We start from the raw sequence: 17,729 nt of genomic DNA on the forward strand, positions 1-17,729 counted from the left end.
CTCACCCGGTACGTGGAGAGGTCGATTCGCAATGAGTTATGCAGCTGGTCCAGCAGTTTCACGAATCTCTCTTTCTGTGAAAAGAGAGGGAACGGCAGTTGGGACTACCCAGTCTTGAGCCCTTGGGACCACAATGGTGCGAGGGAAGAGAAGAGGAAGGAGCCTGACTCCCTTTTCTGGCCCTGACTTCTGAGAAGGGAGCAATGATGCAAGTTTAGAAACAGGCTCTTCGAGATCCCCTAGGTTTTCTTTGAGGCACTTAAGCAGCCCTGTGGAGCCTCATCCTGTTCATCCTGGGAAAACTGAGGTACAGGGAGCTGACATGGCTTCCCGTATATGATAAAGATCTAGGAACAGGAGCCTGGTGTTGCAGCTAGGCCAAAACTCATGGCATCCCTAACCCTTAAGGGACAACTCAATTCAGTTCCTCAATTAATAAGAAAGGAAACTCAAACTGCACGTTGAAGTCAATTTCTAATCAATTGGGCCTCTGAGATCTACTGAGACAACAGTAGATTTCTCATCCTGGCCTCTGCTGTTCCCTGCACAAAAGACTCCATCTTCCAGCACTGAGCATTCTCGCTGCCTCTCCTACATACGTGGAATTCTCTCCTCCTCCTGCATTTTAGTTTCCTTGGCTCCCGCCAAGAACCAGACTAGATATAACCTCCTGTAAGAGTCCTTTCCTCATCCCCCTTAAGGCTAGTGCCTTCCCTCTGCAACAATCACCAGTGTATCCTTTCTGTCTATATCTTGTCTGTACATAGCAGCTTGCATGTGGTCTCTCCCAGTACGCTGGGAGTTCCTTGTGAGCAGGAACTGTTTTTTGCCTTTATTCACATCCTCAGTGCCTAGCAAAGTACCTGGCAAACAGGAAAAGGCACTTAGCAAATGTTTGTCGACTTGACTGCACTACAAGAGTTACTATGATGCTACTACGACGAGTTTCACTGGGGAGATCGTGCAACCAGGAGGCCACTGCTTGGTGAGCCATGGCTTAGTGAGGGAGCCACAGCTCTGATAGCCATTTCTGGGAGGAATAAAAAAAAATCTCCGAATTAGAAGGCACTTCAGAAACCATCACCACTAATCAATACCTGACCAAGAATCTGATCTACAACATTCTCAACATTTTGCTATCACTTTGGGTGATGATATTCTAAAAAGGTGAGCTGATATATTTAAAGGCTTCTCTTTCAATCTTGCTCCATCATATTTCTTAGTTTATATCTTTCTTACTGTGTTTTCCCAAATAATTTATGCTGAGATTTTAACAATTTTCTTTTATGAAAAAGCAACCGAAATGTAGAAGCACGTGCTATTTCTTTTCCTTTTCTTTTTTTGTTGTTGCAAATATCCATATCTAAGATAAACCCTATCTACACGGTTTTTACAGCTATAAGCAGACATCACCACTCAACAGATGACAGTGACATGACTTCCAGACATAGCACCTTAGGAGAAAATAAGTGACTTCTATCGAATTGTCTTTGCAAGAACAAACTTAATAAATGATGGAAGACATACACTCACCCCAAAGTTAGAGGCTGCAAAGCGGTCACAGGCAGAGACATTGGTGGAGGCTGTGGTATGGGCATAGTAGGCATTGATGTTGGCAAGCAGGGTGCTCATCACTGCTGGTACACCAGGACACATGTACTTGGAGGACAGACATGCAAAGTGCCTGAGAAAACACAGCCCTTGTAGTTATACCAGTAGCATGGATCCTACAGCAAATTACAGGATACTCTAACAAGGTACCCCACAATCATCTCAGGGTCATCTTCCTCATTTAAGCCAATGGCTTTTCATGGTGCTGCCAAATCCTGCTTGCTCTGAGTTGGCTCTTCTGAGCAACACTGAGTCAGCTGCCTGACAAGCCTTACTCCTATCTTTAATCACAAGAAGAAATCCTTGTTATAGGAACTTCAGGTAACCTAATCGGTAGATGCTTTCTCCTTTTCCACAGATCAATTCCTTCACTATATGTTTAGGTCAAGAAGGTAGGGTGATCTTACACACTCATGTACACTTGCACATACACACATGCACACACACCTCCTTTCCTACCTTCCTAGAATTGTCACATACACACATATCCTTCCCTTTCCTCTTCTGGGTCTTGGAGGCAGCAGCATATACATATACCTTTCTTTAACCCTCTTGGAGTCATGGGGGCAGTGACACATACCTCCTTTTCTCCTCGGGATCCAGGGCAAGAAAGCATATCCCCCATCTCTCCTCTCCCAGGAGAGCAGTGATATGTCTGTACCATATTCAGGCCCTGGGAATAGTCACATATATACCCCTCGTCCTTTTCCACCTTAAGGAAAATGGTAAATATGACTGTGAAAGGAAGACTGAGCTGGAGACTGGCAGTGCTGGGTAGTCTCAGCTGTGAGTCGCTCCCATTTACTAAGGGGCAATCTATTTTGTCAGTAAGATTTCATTAGCATTCAAGTGATCAGCACCCCTTCCCCTAGAGTTCCTACTGAACCTCACGTCATAGCCTGGTATATTGATTCAATGCCATAGCGCATGGCAAATTCATCCACAATTTCTTGGGCTGTCTCATCAAAATAAACCTTCCATGCATCATCCCCTTTGGCCTCAGGGATCCGGACTCCTCCACTGCCCTGGATGTCCGTGAGGTGATGGAACAGGTTCTGCAAGAGACAAAGGGAAGTGAAGAATCCCATCTTGACCTCCCTGCTACTTGTGACACTGTTGACCACTTTCTTCCTGAACATCCTCAACACCATAGCACTTCTGGTTCTCCTCTTACCTGTATGACTGAGTCTTCTTAGTTTTCTTTGCTGGACCATTATCCTCCTCCTACCTACAAAATATGGGTACTCTCCAGGCTCTTGTTTTGGATGAACGGGGTCTTCTCTCTCTCTAATGGCTCTCTTGGTGACTTTGTTAGTTCCCATGGGTTCAGTGATGATCTCTTAATCATCATATCCAGCCCTCTTCTCTCTCCTGAATTACCAACTGCCTATTAGACATCACCAACTAAATGCTCGATAGACATCTCAAGCTCTCCTCTTCCCCTTCCAAACTTACTCATACCAAACATCCCTAATTCTGTCCAAAGCGCCACCATCCTTCCAGCTGCCCAGGTCTGCCACAGAGCCATCTTTGACCCTTCCCTTCTCTCCCCACTTCCTATAATTTGCAAAGTCCTGTGGATCCTCTCTCTCTCCACACAATATATGACATCCATCCCTCTCTCCACTTAAAGAACTTGCGGTTTAAATCGTTACTATCTCTCCACCTATAGCACTGCAATAGCATCTTAAGTAATATTGCTGCTTCCAATCTCTCCTTTCTCCGATCCATCTAGCTGCTAAATTGATAGCTCTAAAATACAGATCTGAGTACTCCCCATGCTCTCTCAGTGGTTTTGTCAGCTGCCATGGATTCAACTAGCATTTCCATGCAAATGATTCCCTTGTGTAATTTCCACACCACAGTGTGGTGCACTGCATTAACATTACTGTAAAGTTTGCTGCCCTCTTTCCTTAACTCCAGGCAACTACACAAACTCCAAGCCATTTCGGAGACCCAGCACTTGGAAGAGGGATGGAAGGGGTAGAGGTGGGGGGAATCATATCACAAAGAGCCTAGCTAATTCTAACACTATCCAAGCAATGGCTCTGTCCTTGTTAGTGGATCCAATCACTTGCAGATCTGGCTCTGGGCCTAGCTCAAGGCCTTACACAGATGGGCATAGCTTTGTTGAAGCCAGGAGCTCTAGTGGCCACTCATGTGGATGAAAATGGAAGTAAGGAAAGCCCTGGTGTTGTCCAGGGGACAGGAGCTACAGGGTATCTGGGGGACCAGAAATGCAAATAGCTGGGCACGGTTGTCCCTCTTACAGCCTGGTACAGCTAGGTGAAGTTGATTTGACAAACATGAATTTGGGAGACTTGCCTACCAAAAATAAAAAAAGTCTGCTGCAAGTTCAGAGTATGAAGGATGTAGATGGCCAGGGATATGAGAATTAAGGGATTAGAAAACTTCATAGAAATTTTGTCATTCTTGCCTAATTTCATCACAGAGGGCTCAGAAGGCAAGGCTTAATATTTCTATATTACAAGTGGGAGACCCAGGCAGAGGTTAGTTAGTCTATCCAAGGTCATGTAGTTAGCCACCAACAGAACAAAGAACAGCTATCAGATCTCTAGCTACTTAGTCCCTTTTCTTCCAAGGAGATCATGCTATTCACCTTGGGGATTTCTTCCTAGGGAGGTGTGGGTGAGCAAGCAAGGTGCCCTTGCCTGGGGCTGACTTACCTCATGAAGGCAGGTATATTGCACATGATATGGTGCTACCTTCTCTTCCCCCTTTATTTCCACACTGATATGTAGCCGGATTGCTCCTGAGACAGCAGACTTATCTGTCCTCTTTTCTAGAAGGGAAAGGAGACAGGAAACTTACACCTTCAAAAATACCCAAACTAAGCAAGACATGTCCAACTTTGGTGTAGGGGTCCAAGGAAAGAAGAGGCCTTCTGGAAGGAGGGCCAGGGTTACAATTTAAAAAGGGTAATCACCCTTACAAAGACATGAAGCCCAATATGTATAGCAGACTGGGCAGGTGTAACGAGGACTGGAAATTTCTAGTTTAGATGTCAGAGTCCGGGGGGCTTCTGGAGCTTAGGGCAAACCCAATCAGCACTGGCCCAAGCCTCTCCCCACTTAGGCTATGATCATCATGGTTCAGTGAAGCTGGATGTGTATGCACAGGACAGGTGGAAAGATGGTCACTAGCATTCTACTAACTGGGAATTCTCAGTCTTGGCTCCCAAAACATAACAGGGGGAAGGAGAAAATGGAATGGTAACAGGGAGAATGAGGTAGTAATGGATGGTAAGAAGGGTTGCTAGGCACCCAAAAGAACTCAGTCTCTTTCTTAGTCAGAGATGGCTTGTAGACTCTTTCTAAGAAGACAAAGCTCTTTGCCAATAATGAGATATTCCCAAACTCCCCTCCCTTCCTCAGCTCCACGGTGATGAGCTGCTTAGAAGACTGAGGGTGATGGTGATAGTAGCTGGAAGGATAACTGGAAGGTCCTAGACTAGGACAAGCCATGAAGGGGACAGACACAGTCCTGGAAATGTAGGGCCCAACATAGCTGGCATAGATGGTGATACGTACACTAGAGTCAGTGCTCACACCGAAAGTGACCTGTGATGATAACAATTTCCCTGCCAAGTTCACAAACATCTGCCTCAGTGGTGGTAGAGGGGTCCCAAACAGCTTTCTGTTAAGTCTCTCCCTTTGTGTCCAGGGTCCTTTGGGTTTATTCCCAAACAATTTCCCTTGGCCTTCTCCTTCTTTCAAAGGAAATGCCCACATCCTCTGCCCCAGATCCTCACCCAAGTTGTACCAGACATCCATCTCGCCACTCAGGGTTCGCACTTCAATGATAGTCTGGCCAAGAAAGTCATCTGACTCCCGCTTCAACCGCTGCTTCACTCTTGACTTGATGTCATCATCCTCATCCCACACTCGTACCTTGATTCGGTCTGAGGAGTTATGGCACTCACTGTGGGAGTATAGATAGATGGCCACAAAGGAGAATTACTTAACATTCAGCACAGATGCCTATGGGCTGAAATTCAGCTATGACTTTTCCATTTTGTCACCCAAGCACTAAGTTACACAGAGCATCTTGAATGAAGGACACGAGAGGAAGAGTCAGAGAGCAGTCTATCTTTCCTGATGTATTCAGTTATATGTCAATCTGTCTTTCTTTGATCCTATTAGAGAATGAGTCTTTCCAGTAGAGTAGAACTGTCCAATTCTACTTGAGGTTATGTTTTCTAACTAGGGGGAATGCAGAAGACAAGTGCCTTCTCTGTGGCTTGGGCAGGGATCTGAGTAAGCTATCTATTAGGCTAATGCTTTCACTGTCTTGAAAGGGAGGGAAGAAGATGGGCTCTGGGGAGAAGCAGGGAAAAGGTTGTCTGTCCAGGGATCAAGGAAATCCCTGAAAGCCAATGACTTTGGACTGTATCTGAGTGTCATGGGCAGAAAGGAGACATCAAGTACCCAGGGTTTATTGGCCACCAACACTACTTGGAACACTGGGAAAATGAGTTGGAAGGAGGGAGTGAAAGCAGAGCAACTGAGGAGAAATAAACGTCCACCTGTGCTTCCATATACAAACCAGAGATAACTTGATTCAGAAGAAGAGGTCTTTCAGCTTCCTTTCCTTGAAATACTCCCAGAATCAGAGTCCCAGAGTTGGAAGGGACCCTCAGAGGCCATCTAATCCTACCAATACCTGAACAGGCATCCCCTCAATAGCATACCCAACAAATGGTCATTCCTGTTTGGATTCCTATTGTTGGTCTGCAGCCCCATGTCTGTCACCCAGCTGTGCAATAAAAGCTTTCTTGGCTACACCAGGGAAGTGTGTTATATCTGCTAAAGACGCAATGGTTAATTGGAAGCTGGAGGTAATACATCTGGGAGAAGGAACTAAGGAAGAAAGAAACAGCAGTAGCCACAGCCAAAATTAAATAGGGGAGAATCAGCTTGCTTTGCTCACATTCTCCTTTTTCCTCCCCAAGCCTGTTCAAGTTCTAGGAAACAGCAAGAGAAGCTCTGACCTTATGGCAAAATAGGTCTTTCCCTGTTTTTGGGAGCTCTGCGCATTATAGCTCTCAGTTTCACCAGCCAAACTAAGCATTCCTCCTTGGCCACTTACAAATGGAACTTCTCCTCCCAAACAGGATTCAGGTTGCCAAAAATGGTCTTTGTTCGTTTCTTTGTTTTTCCAACTTGCACGGTGACATAGGGGTCACTGGAGCCAGTCTTATCCTTGGCCTGCAGACCCTGAGCACATACCACTACAAGGCAAGCATGGAACAAGGATGAAGCTACAAAACATGATTCCCCAGGGCACAACACCATCCTAAAATCAAGCTAGTGCTGGCATAAGGAGCAGCATCTGCGGAGAAGCTCAGCCAATGCAGGGAACTCCAAGGCAGGAACCAGAGACATTCCCACTCAATACCATTCCTCCTTGTCTACTTAATCTCCTTTCCTAAGATATTCCCCTCCTACAGTGGGGTGCTGATTCTATGTATTTTACTTACTTTTCCAGGAGGATGAGAGATTGTTCCCTCCTTACAGGCCAACCATTCACCATAGTCCCCTTCAGCAAACAGGAGACTAATTCAAGGCCCAGATCAGGCCCCATTCCTCTTCTTCTGTGGAGTTTTTCCTTGACTAATAAAGCCCACACATCATCTTATTTCCTGAACTCAACATATTCCACCTTTGTGCCCTTTACTTAATAATTAATCATGTTCTGTCTTGTGCTATCTCTTAACACCGTAATTTAATTTTGGTAGTGTCATTTAACTTCTCACCCATGGAAGTTTCCCTAAGAAGGAGGTGAATTCTTTGAGAGCAATAACTATGCCAACTGTGTCTCCCCCACAGTGCCTAGTCCTGGGCTAAACACATAGCATACATTCAGTGAATTCGTTATTTTTCCTGCCATTACTCCCTGTATCTACTCTCTCCCTAGGCTCTATAATTGTCTTTCATCCACCAAACCTTCCATTCCTCCATACCCTCTCCCTATTTTTACCAGTGTTGCAGATCTTACCCATTCCAGTTTTCCCCCTCCTTACCCCCAATGCCACCTCCCTCTATTTCTTTCTGTGCCCTAACCCCAATCTCTCCCCTTACCAGTGATAGTGATCTTGGCTGACCATTTGGAGGTACCATCTAGCACACTCTGCTTCACTGTCTTCATCTGCTGTGCATGGGCAACTTTGCTCACAGTAAAGACATCTCGGATAACATCAAAAATTTCTGGCTTATTCCGCTCACGGATTTTCATGCGATCCTTCATAGCCATGATGATGTTCTGAGTCCGGTCCTCAGCTCCATGCTTGCAGCTTTTCTCTGCTGCCCCTGAGAGGTGGCCAGAAATCTCAATTAACATGCCCACTTGGGGCGAAGGCAAGTTTCTGACACAAGGGATGGATAGATATAGGTTTAGCTGAAGAATAAGAGTGGGGTTCTAGACCTAGAAGAAACTACTTTCCTTCAGTTGATATCATAAGGACACTCTGAGATGGATTTAGGACACAAAGGAGAATTTGTCTCAAGGTTAAAGGCTAATCCCTATATGACTTTGTAAATATTCCTCATGCTGCTCAAGGAAATCAGAGAACAAAAGCCTCCTCATATCAGAACTAACAGACACTCCCTAGCTCCAGTGGCCAGTGAGTCCCCTAAGTGATTCAGGTACGGATGAACTAAAGAGAAGAAATCCAATTGTTTAGTGAGCAGAGAGCCTAGCAATAAAGGTATGGGGTGGGCTTGAGGTATCACAACAGTAGCTAATAATCCAACCCTTACTCGAAGTCATAATAAAGATTAATATAAATGCAGGGCATTCTAAGTAGCACTTCTGAACTAGGGGAGGGGAGGTAAGGGGAAGTGATGGAATTGTTTCATCTATGTGAGCTTTTCATCTCCAAATAGACTATGGGTTCTATAAAGGCAGGAATCACATATTTTTCTTCTTCTGTCTGCCTCATACCATTGCCCAGAACAGGGCTCGGCTTCCAATGGGCACAGAGTACAAACTTGCACATTCCCAATCTCTGTTCTAATGGCCAAACCACCAAGAAGAACTAGTGCCAAGGTTTGCCTGGAAGTTCAGAGATGGAGACAGTCCAGTCTTTGGATCTATGCTGGCCAATTCATAACCATGGGCTATACTGATAAGGAGCCCACAAACAGAAGCGATCCAAGTTGCCAACATATATTAGCTTAATAACTGGGACTAAAAATGGAGCCTATACCCGGTTCTTGATTGGTTTTCTCACCTATTTCAAGCATTTGGTGTCTAGGGAAAGAAGAAACTTAAGAGTTTATTTTCATCATATTATACCTCTACTCAAAAACTTTAGATAGCTTTCAACTATCTACTATCAAAATCTGAATACCTCAATTCACCTTCATGGTCTCCATAATGTGTCCCTATCCAGCTACCCTACCTCGTTTTCTTGGTACTCCCTTCCCCTCTGCCCTCCCTTCAAGAGAGTCATTTAGCCTCTGCTGTCCTATTATTTTTTTAATTTAGATTCATCGTTTTCATATCACAGTCATTTCTCAGTAGACATTTTCCCTCCATGACCTGCCACCCAAACTCAACAAGCTTTTCTTTGTAGTAAAAAAAAATTCAATTAAGTAAAACCAACTGACACATTGATCATGGGTGATACTGAGTGAAACATTCTCCTCATACTGCCCCATCTCTTCAACAAAACCTGGGAAGTAAATTTCCAAGATTTAGCCTGTTTGTAGTTTCCTGTAAACCTTGCCTCCCCACTTATAAGTCTCTTAAAGGGAGATATTACATCCCACATTTCTTCTGTATCCCCTACAGTGCCTAGAATAGGGCTAACATGGACCTTTTATTCAATAAGTACTTGTTTGCTGATTCAGACATCCTACTTGCCTTACAAAATGGCGGCTCACTTTGGTCTATCCTTAACGGTCCTTTAAAGCAAGTCCTCTAATTTTGTTTTTTCTTCTTCCCTATAAATGTCAGATCCACAAGTGGCCAACATGGTATTGATTCAGAACCAGGTAAGTAAAAGAATGGTGACAGATGGCTACGGTGCATGCACCCAGCCCCCTCAGAGTTTTCCCTGGCACTATAATACCAATTCCTTATGAGTCAAGTTCCTCTCTCCTTGTGATTTGGATTCTGGCAATTCCAGAGTAAGCTTCCTAGAATCAAAGCCCCCTCCTGTCATCACTCTAAATGTTTCTGTGCTGTTGGTTTTCAGGAGCTCAGCTGCTCATTGGGGCCCAATAGTAATGGGCAACAAGATCTGCTGCCAGCCCAGGGTATCCTTTCTCTCTGGACATCCTCATTCAGCAAACATCTGAGTACCTATGGTTGGGTTCTCTGCTCTTCTACAGGGCTCCTATATCCTGTGTCAAACTTCATTCATCATTTAGGGTTTCATTTGAAGGACTATAGCTGTAGGGACATAGTATAAACAAAGAAAAGGATACAGCTTGGGGTCATCTTCCTTAAAAATGGTCCTGGCTGTCATTCTTACATGGATTTCACTTCAGAGACATTCTCTGGTCACAGAAAGGCTGCCAAGGCTTTCCCAGGATGCTCTGAGAACTAAAATGGACCCACAATTCCTCCATAGTATGAAACTAGAATTAGGTTTCCCATAGGAGGAACTAACATACCTTTCTCCCTCAAATGGCTCTGCCTATGTTCTCTTCCAGATGAGATAACAGGAACAACCTCTTATCCTAATAGCCTACAGCAACTCAGAATTCCCTATTGATTAAGTTCATCTACATCTAATCTCACAGGAGGTGCAGTGGTCCCCCCCCAGGACTGTTTCACTGGAGGCTGGGAGCCCAGCTCCTCCAAAGGAGAATGCAAAAGGAGCTAGTGTCCCATCCAAGGTTTTGCTTTCTCAGATTGAAGCTGAGGAACGGGCTGTATTAGTGAGGCAATAATGCTTCCTGTGATGCCTATTGATGGGTGGGAAAGATCTTTAAATCTAAATTGTCATTACAAGGGCCTCAGAGGAAAGAAGAACATCAGATGCCCTATCCGTGAAGAAAAGCAGCCCTGGGGTCGAGAGACCTGGGATGTTGTCATGTAGCTAGCTAGCTAGCACAAGAGAAGCCTCAGACACACTGCTGGGCCCTGACTTTGCAAAGGTGTCTGGCTCGAGGTTCAGCTCCATCTATGGCAGCCTAGAAACCAACATCACTACAGGAGACCTAAAACTTGGTTTCAGTCATGCCAATCTTTGTGGACTAGTAATCATCTTGTCCTCATCCTGCCATGATGGGTTAACCCTGCCAATCTGTCCTTTAATATACTCCCCAAAGAATCTCCACGCTTTCCTGTGCTTTTCTCATTCACCCCACTTTTGGACCCTTTAACTTCAGTAGCATATCCATTCCTTATACAACAATGGCAACAACTACTCGTGTTTATAGAGTGCTTTAAAGTTTACATAGCGTATTTCCAGTAACAACTCAGCCCAAGCAGGTTGTACGTGCCTTGTTATCCCACTTTACAGATGACAAAACTGAGAAACAGATCATACAAGTAGTTGGAGACCATACAACTAGTAAGTAAAGGAGCTGGGGTTAAATCCTGGGTCCGCTCTGTTTCACTGCCCTTCTCAATGGTTCTCCATGACACCATGGCTACATTTCTATGTGCTGTGAGCAGTCTGTAAGCTAGAAGCACAAGTGAAATCCTCAACACTCAGACCTCACCCATAAGGCACTTCTCAGGAAATTTTCCAAGTGAAGTATGAAAATGCAGACATAAAGAGCATCGGTTTCCTCCAAGGTCAATCTTACTTGAGTTCTTTAGGCAACTAAGGAAACATACTCCCAGCATCTACATTTGTCTTTGTCTGATTCTAGAGGGATTGCATGAGAAAGAAAGAAAAAAATGGAGAAAGTCTATGATGGAGACATTGTTACTGAAGGGAAATGGGACTGGGATTTGGATTTAAAAATAAAAAAAACGTGTAGAGGGTTGGGTGAGACTTGCTTGTTCTCAAGACAAGAATAAGGAAGGTGTACTAGTGACAAGGCCAAGAGAGGAGCTAAGATCAGGCCTATCTTTACTTACGCTCCAATGAATACTAGTGGTAAATTTTATTGTGAGATTGTGAGGGTTTTTTGTAACTTCCACATTTGCTATTTTTATCACCTACCTGTTTTAAGTGTTACTAGCAATAAAAAACCCTTAGAAATTCACAAGGGACTTGATGCTTGCATCAGAGACAAAAAAGCAAGCAAGAAGCTGTAAGATTAGACCCCATTCTGCAACAGGTGATGGAGAAAAGACAACATTGATTAGAGGACCACAGAACTGGAGCTGTAATCAGACTCAGTTCATCTAGTCCAACCCCTCATATCAGAGACAAAAAGACAAACTGAGGCCCCAGAGAGGCCAGGTGATTTATCCAGGGTCACATTAGTAAAGAGTAGAGCAGGGATTTGAACTCAGGTCCTTTGACTCCAAATCCAATGCTCTTTCCACTTTGCGACACTCTCTTTCAAAAACATCAGGTAATGACTATGAGGGAAACAGGAAGTCCTATCCCTGAGGGAGGAGAAAAGGTGTGATATATCCCTGTGCCTGCTGTGGGGAGAGGGGATTGTACTCAACTGCTGAAGTAAGACACACCATAATTGAATCTGTGACACATATCCTCATTACAAAGGCCCCTTTACCTCTTTGGATATACTGTGTTTGGGCTCTGGAGCAGTAACAACCCCAACCACAAACCCACACAGACTCTTGGGAAACTCGGAGATGACAAACTTGTAGGCTCTTGACCTCTTCCCAAGTGCTCATCACACAAGTAATAGAGGGAAATGCAAAAGGTCCTTAGGATTATAGATTTAGACATGGACCAGACCTTCAATGTTATCAAGTTCAATCCTGCCATTTCAACAACTGAGGAAACTGAGACCCAGAGAGATTAGGTGATTTGCCCGAAGGCATACACGTAATAAGTGGCAGAGTCAGAATTTTCACCCAGGTCGTTAGACCCTGGTACACTGTAGCTAAGAAACTGCACTGCTCTTTGGAGTAGAATTTTCATGGTAAAGAGTCCCAAAGATCAAGTGTTCAAGATGTCTACACACAAACTGTTCCCTTGGCCTCCCCTGAATACCTTGAGCTAACTGAAGCCTTAACAAAAGTAGCAATCAGTCCAATTTGATTTGGCTTTTCCTGAAGCTTCAGGAGAGTGAAAAGCTTTTGAAAAACCTTCAGGAGGCACCATGCCCCATCACTCTGAGATATCCTCTACCTGTCCCCACTATATTTATCTGTTTTAGTACCACAGAACATGCCTGGAGGTTTACACTGTCAAGAGGGCTCTGTACCTTAACATTATTTTTCATTGTCAAGCATCTTTATTATGAAAAAAGGAGAACAACCTAATCTGAAAGAATCTGAGAGCTTAAATCAATTCCCTCCCTTCCAAGCAGGTTTCATGTTGGGCTTGAAGGTGAGGAGGAAAGCATCCCAAACCACCCGGACCCTGCTCTTGCTTAGGCTCAGCCACAGTGAGAACAGAACGAGAGAGGAGACACCATTGCCTCCACCATTTCCTTTTACGTGAATTCTCTGCTTTTCCTTTTCCCGATTTCTCAGCTCCAGCACTCTTCCAAAACCCACATCTAACGAAGCTATACATCCCGTCATTGATTTGGGAAGTTGGGAGCACAAAAGGTACATTTTCTCCTGATATCAGTTCTTTTAGAATTTCTACTCCTGGCTTTCCTGTCTGGGAGATTCCACTGATGAATCAGAGTAACTACTACCTGTCCTGACTCCTGGGACTAGGTTGTGGGATATGTATCACGAGAGTCCCATAGCCACATGCCCACTATTTACCACAGGCACTCTTCTTCCTCCTTGGTGGCTATGCTGGGTTGAGCTTACCGAAGCCATTTGGGAAGTGATGGCAGTGAAGTATGAACACATCTCTCAGGTCCACATTCCTCTACTCATCACCTCCCCACAACAAACTGCACCCCCAAGACCCAAGCAAGCCAGCAGTGATGTTTCCAAAGGACTCCTAGGAGAGCATTAAAAGCAGCCACTAGATAATAACACCCTCAAAACTCTGCCTAAGGAGTTCCTGATGCAAGAACTTCAGATCAAATGGGCCTAGAAGGACCATCCCAGAGCATCCCCTTGGCAATAGTATAAGGAGAAATCATGTTGCTAGAAGAGCCACTATTGAGGATGCTGCCTTCCCGGAGCCCGTCAGTCCTTTTCTCCACCACCTTCAGCCCACCCCCAATTCAAGTGGGCCCAGGCAGCAGTACTCACTTTGTAGGCAGTCAGCATTGAGCAGATCCTGGCACTTCTCATGGCACTTCACCCCACACTCAGTGCACCGCATGCCCTGCCGGGCAATGCCCCACAGGAGGCCTTCACATTCATAGCAGTAGGTAGGTGTGGTGGCTGACCATACCTCAAAGTTGTGAGGAGTGGTACAGGAGATAGGGTAGATCAAGGCTTGAAGGGTTTTCTTGTACACGTGAGATTTCTGAAAAATACATATCATGCCACACCCCATCATCTGCCTTTAGCTCTAGGCAAGGAAATCCTAGAACAAAGATTTTTTTTTCCTTACATAACCAACCAAGAGTCTCAGGAGAAGCTGGCTTTCCCTTCAGACCCGGCAAGAGAGCTCCTAGTAATTGTGTCATTGGTCTTAGCTTGGCTGGACTTGCTCTACTCCAGAGCCCAGAACTCAGACCAGAACAGAAATGTAGCTTCAAGTCAACTGATGCTTACCAGTTCTTCATCTTTGAGGGAGGTCCGTGTGGCCAATGCAGAAGTGATTCCTGCTTTCCGGGACTGGACCAGTGACTGTGAAAAGAAGCAGGCCATGAACCCTGTCAAGGTCTAGCTGGGGTGGATACAGGGAACCAAATTACTCTGTTCCCAACACAGGCTTGTCCTATCATTCACTGCTTCCAAGTCCCAGTGACATAGGACCCCAAGCCAAGGCTCCTGCTGGCTGCCCCTTGTCTCAGCTTCTTAGGGAGACTATGCCCTAACAGATCCCTCCTATGCCCCACCCCGTCCTGTGCCTCCACAGCAGAAGTGATTAAGAAGCACATAGTCCAAAGGGCTTCATTTTCCCCCATTGCTCTAAAATGTTCTTCTCTTCATGGTACAAAAGCTAAAGCTGCCTGTGGACAAGAGATGCAGTTCAGGGATGTGAGACAGAAACTTGCATCTGAATGTGTCTAAATAACATGTAGTGATCATAACTGAAAACAGTGACTACAAAACCACCTTTTGGAGCTTTACTGACACTTCTCACCCTTGGTACCAACCCCTAGGACCCAAAGCCCCCAGAAAAATGACAGCATTCAGAAATCCAACACGCAGCACAGAAGGCAACCGAAAATGAATGACAGTGAGGCCGAAGGTTTCACCCCAAGGACAGCCACCTGCCCTGCTAAGGGCTGGCTTATGTCAGTGAAGTGGTGGCTACAGGCACACTTCACAATATCAAACTAAAACAAGAGCAAAGGTTGGGAAAGGACACACAATGGCATGGTCTATGGATGCTAGGAAGGGAGAGAACTCTGAGTACACTCACCATGGCCTGTTGAGAGGAGAGCAGAGAAAGGAACAATAGGATATTAATGCTCCAGCAGTGAAGGTTGCATTTAAAGGGATAAACCAAGCAGGGTTTGCCATTGACCTTCTGTCCAAAACCCCTTCTGTCCTCAGACAAACCTGTCTCAAGCCTAGACCTCGGGAATTTGTATCATTTGTGCTAGGACAGGGTCCTGCAACATAAAGGACTAGAGGTACTGATTTCACAGTGTCTGAGGTTATTGGCTGAGCCAGGATAAGGACCCAATACTATGCCCAGAAAACCAGGGTCAGAAGGGATGAAAGGAAAGCCCATGTAGATAGAATAAGGGGCTGGAGAGCCAAGGAGGATTCTGCAGTCTAAACCCTACAGGTCTCTTGTTGAAGCTTTCCACTTAATCCCTGGGATAGGCACAGTATGGGCAAATCCAGAGTCCCAATTCCTGAGAAGGGCAAGAAGTACCCTTCATGGAGGAAGGGGCCCTTAGACAAACCCTGTCCAGAGAGAGATAGTTGGTGACTGACTAAGCAGGAGGAGAACCAGGCTTGAAGGTATAACTGGAAGAAAGGAAAGAAGAAAAGAAGTCATCTGGAAAAGGAGCTTAGTGGTTTCACAACAGAGAGACAGTTGGTTCTGTTTACCATCTTTTAAAATAGACAAAGTCTCAACCCCTCAGTCCAACAGGAAAATATACTGCTGGTTTGGGCAGCTATAGGGACCAGAATTCTCTGCCCCATGTCATAGGAGTTGGATTGCCACCCAAGAAGGTAGAAGAGGAAAGGTGTAAGGAGAGGAAAGGAGAAAAAAAATCCAGAAGAGTTAATTGACTCTTAGCAGAAGACAGGAAAGAGCCTGCTATGGGACCCTGGGGAAACAAAGCAGGGTCTCTATACCACATATCTCTAGAGGAAACACAATGTAGTGGAAACAAATCTGGAGTTGGAGTCGTAAGACTTGGGTCTGAATGTGTCCTTACTCAGCGCGTGACCTTGAAGCAAGTCACCCAACCATCAAAGCCTGGATGGCAATGGGACTCTAGCCCCAGAAATCTGGCTGAAGGGCATGTCAGAGGTATACGTTGGGAGGGAGAGAGGAAAGAAAGGGAGGGTAGAGGTTTCATCCTGGAGACCTAAGGAAAAGAGGGCTGATCTTATCTAGCACAATAAGAGAGACTGGCAAGGATCCTTTGACCTTTCAGCTTCAGAGCCAGCTCCCTCAGAAACCCTCAGGTTTTAGAGGAAGTCTAATAGTGTGAGATAGATTTTAGGAAACTAACCCCTCAACTGCACAAATCCTCAAGCTCTGTCTCTAAGTATATAGCTAATGAGCAAATGTCATTCAATATAATCGAGGAGTCTTATAGAAAGCCTAGAAAGTGTGAAGGCTAATCCCCTAATTCAGCCCAAATGTATCCCAACAATAGATCCTGACCAAGGAGGACAACTAGAATATAATTCCTGGGGATGCATAGAGGCTAGGCAAAGGGCTCCTCTGAGGCCAGCTACTATGTCCCTTCTTTAGATATGCTTCCAGAAAAAAGCAGAGGGGTCACTGAGACCACAATGAGGATTCATTTTCCCAATACGCTCCCTTGATGGGCTAGGATCCCATTCCACATGTGTTCCCAGGAAGACTTGTGCCCCACTGAGGCCATGTACTGAGGTTTCTTCTCATAACATGCTTTTGGGAAGGGTCAAGCATCAATTAGGCCAGTCTCTTCCACAAGAGCTATTTAGCATCTGTTCAAGAAAGAGTCATTAGCAAATTGTCATCAGGCCATTGCTGGGAACTCAGTCATCATAAAAAATGAGACCAAGTGACCAACACATGTCAGATTCTACAATGAGATATCACTTGTACCTTGGGTCTATTTCTGAGATCAGGTCTGAACAACTCTTACCAAGTCACTGACGAGGGGAAGTGGCTTCTTTTTGCGAAGGTCTGGCATGCTGTCAATGCCATAGAGCCCACCAGCTGACCTAGGGAAAGAAGAAAGAGAGACTCAGAACTAATATTCCCCAGATGCAAGGAATTTCCACTCCATTTAGCTCATTTGTTTTTGTTGTTTTCCCCATGGCCAAAGGCTTTCAGCAGAGCTGGATAAAGGAGATAACAGCGCAGATCCTCAGGGGTGGGAGGAACCATAGAGGTCCTCCAGGCCAACTTCCCAGTTCATGTAGGAGTCAGCATGCCTGGCAGGTGGTCACTCAGCCTCAGGCTCCATTTCCAACAATGGGAAGCTCATTATCTCCCCAGGCAGCACTTTCCAGATGTGGTAAGGACAGATGACAGCTAGGAATCTGATTCTGAATATTGTGCTGAATTGTTTCCTTTCTTGTAGTCTATGTTTACGATCTGTTGCATGGACAAGTCTTTCAACTTGACTGTGAGAGCCATGAGGGAAGGACCATACTTTCTCCCTTTCTTGAAATTCTCCACCAAAACTAGCATGGTAGGACACAGGTGACACACAGATGGACACATGGGTGGACTCAGGGTAAATTTGTTAACTTATTCATCAAGCAGGTAGTTCTTAGATCTATGG

At 45.1% G+C, this 17,729-nt stretch overlaps 1 protein-coding gene across 6 annotated transcripts in view; it reads right to left on the bottom strand.

Annotated features, from left to right (window-relative positions):
- The window catches only part of UNC13B (unc-13 homolog B), a 331,346-nt gene that overhangs the window by 25,727 nt on the left and 287,890 nt on the right, over positions 1-17,729 (bottom strand). For 5 of the 6 annotated variants that reach the window (XM_036737948.1, XM_036737946.1, XM_036737947.1 and 2 more), the window contains 10 exons: positions 17,085-17,163; positions 14,368-14,442; positions 13,897-14,116; positions 7,713-7,940; positions 6,721-6,862; positions 5,384-5,553; positions 4,299-4,414; positions 2,503-2,666; positions 1,534-1,684; positions 6-74 (listed from right to left, as the gene is read on the bottom strand). In XM_036737948.1, the coding sequence (XP_036593843.1) occupies positions 6-74; positions 1,534-1,684; positions 2,503-2,666; positions 4,299-4,414; positions 5,384-5,553; positions 6,721-6,862; positions 7,713-7,940; positions 13,897-14,116; positions 14,368-14,442; positions 17,085-17,163 (1,414 nt within the window). Of the gene's footprint in view, positions 1-5; positions 75-1,533; positions 1,685-2,502; positions 2,667-4,298; positions 4,415-5,383; positions 5,554-6,720; positions 6,863-7,712; positions 7,941-13,896; positions 14,117-14,367; positions 14,443-15,184; positions 15,191-17,084; positions 17,164-17,729 lie in introns of all 6 variants that reach the window. The other variant, XM_036737945.1, reaches the window with a different exon arrangement.

Source organism: Trichosurus vulpecula, chromosome 9 (assembly GCF_011100635.1).
Source record: "Trichosurus vulpecula isolate mTriVul1 chromosome 9, mTriVul1.pri, whole genome shotgun sequence".
In the NCBI taxonomy this organism is placed as follows: domain Eukaryota; kingdom Metazoa; phylum Chordata; class Mammalia; order Diprotodontia; family Phalangeridae; genus Trichosurus; species Trichosurus vulpecula.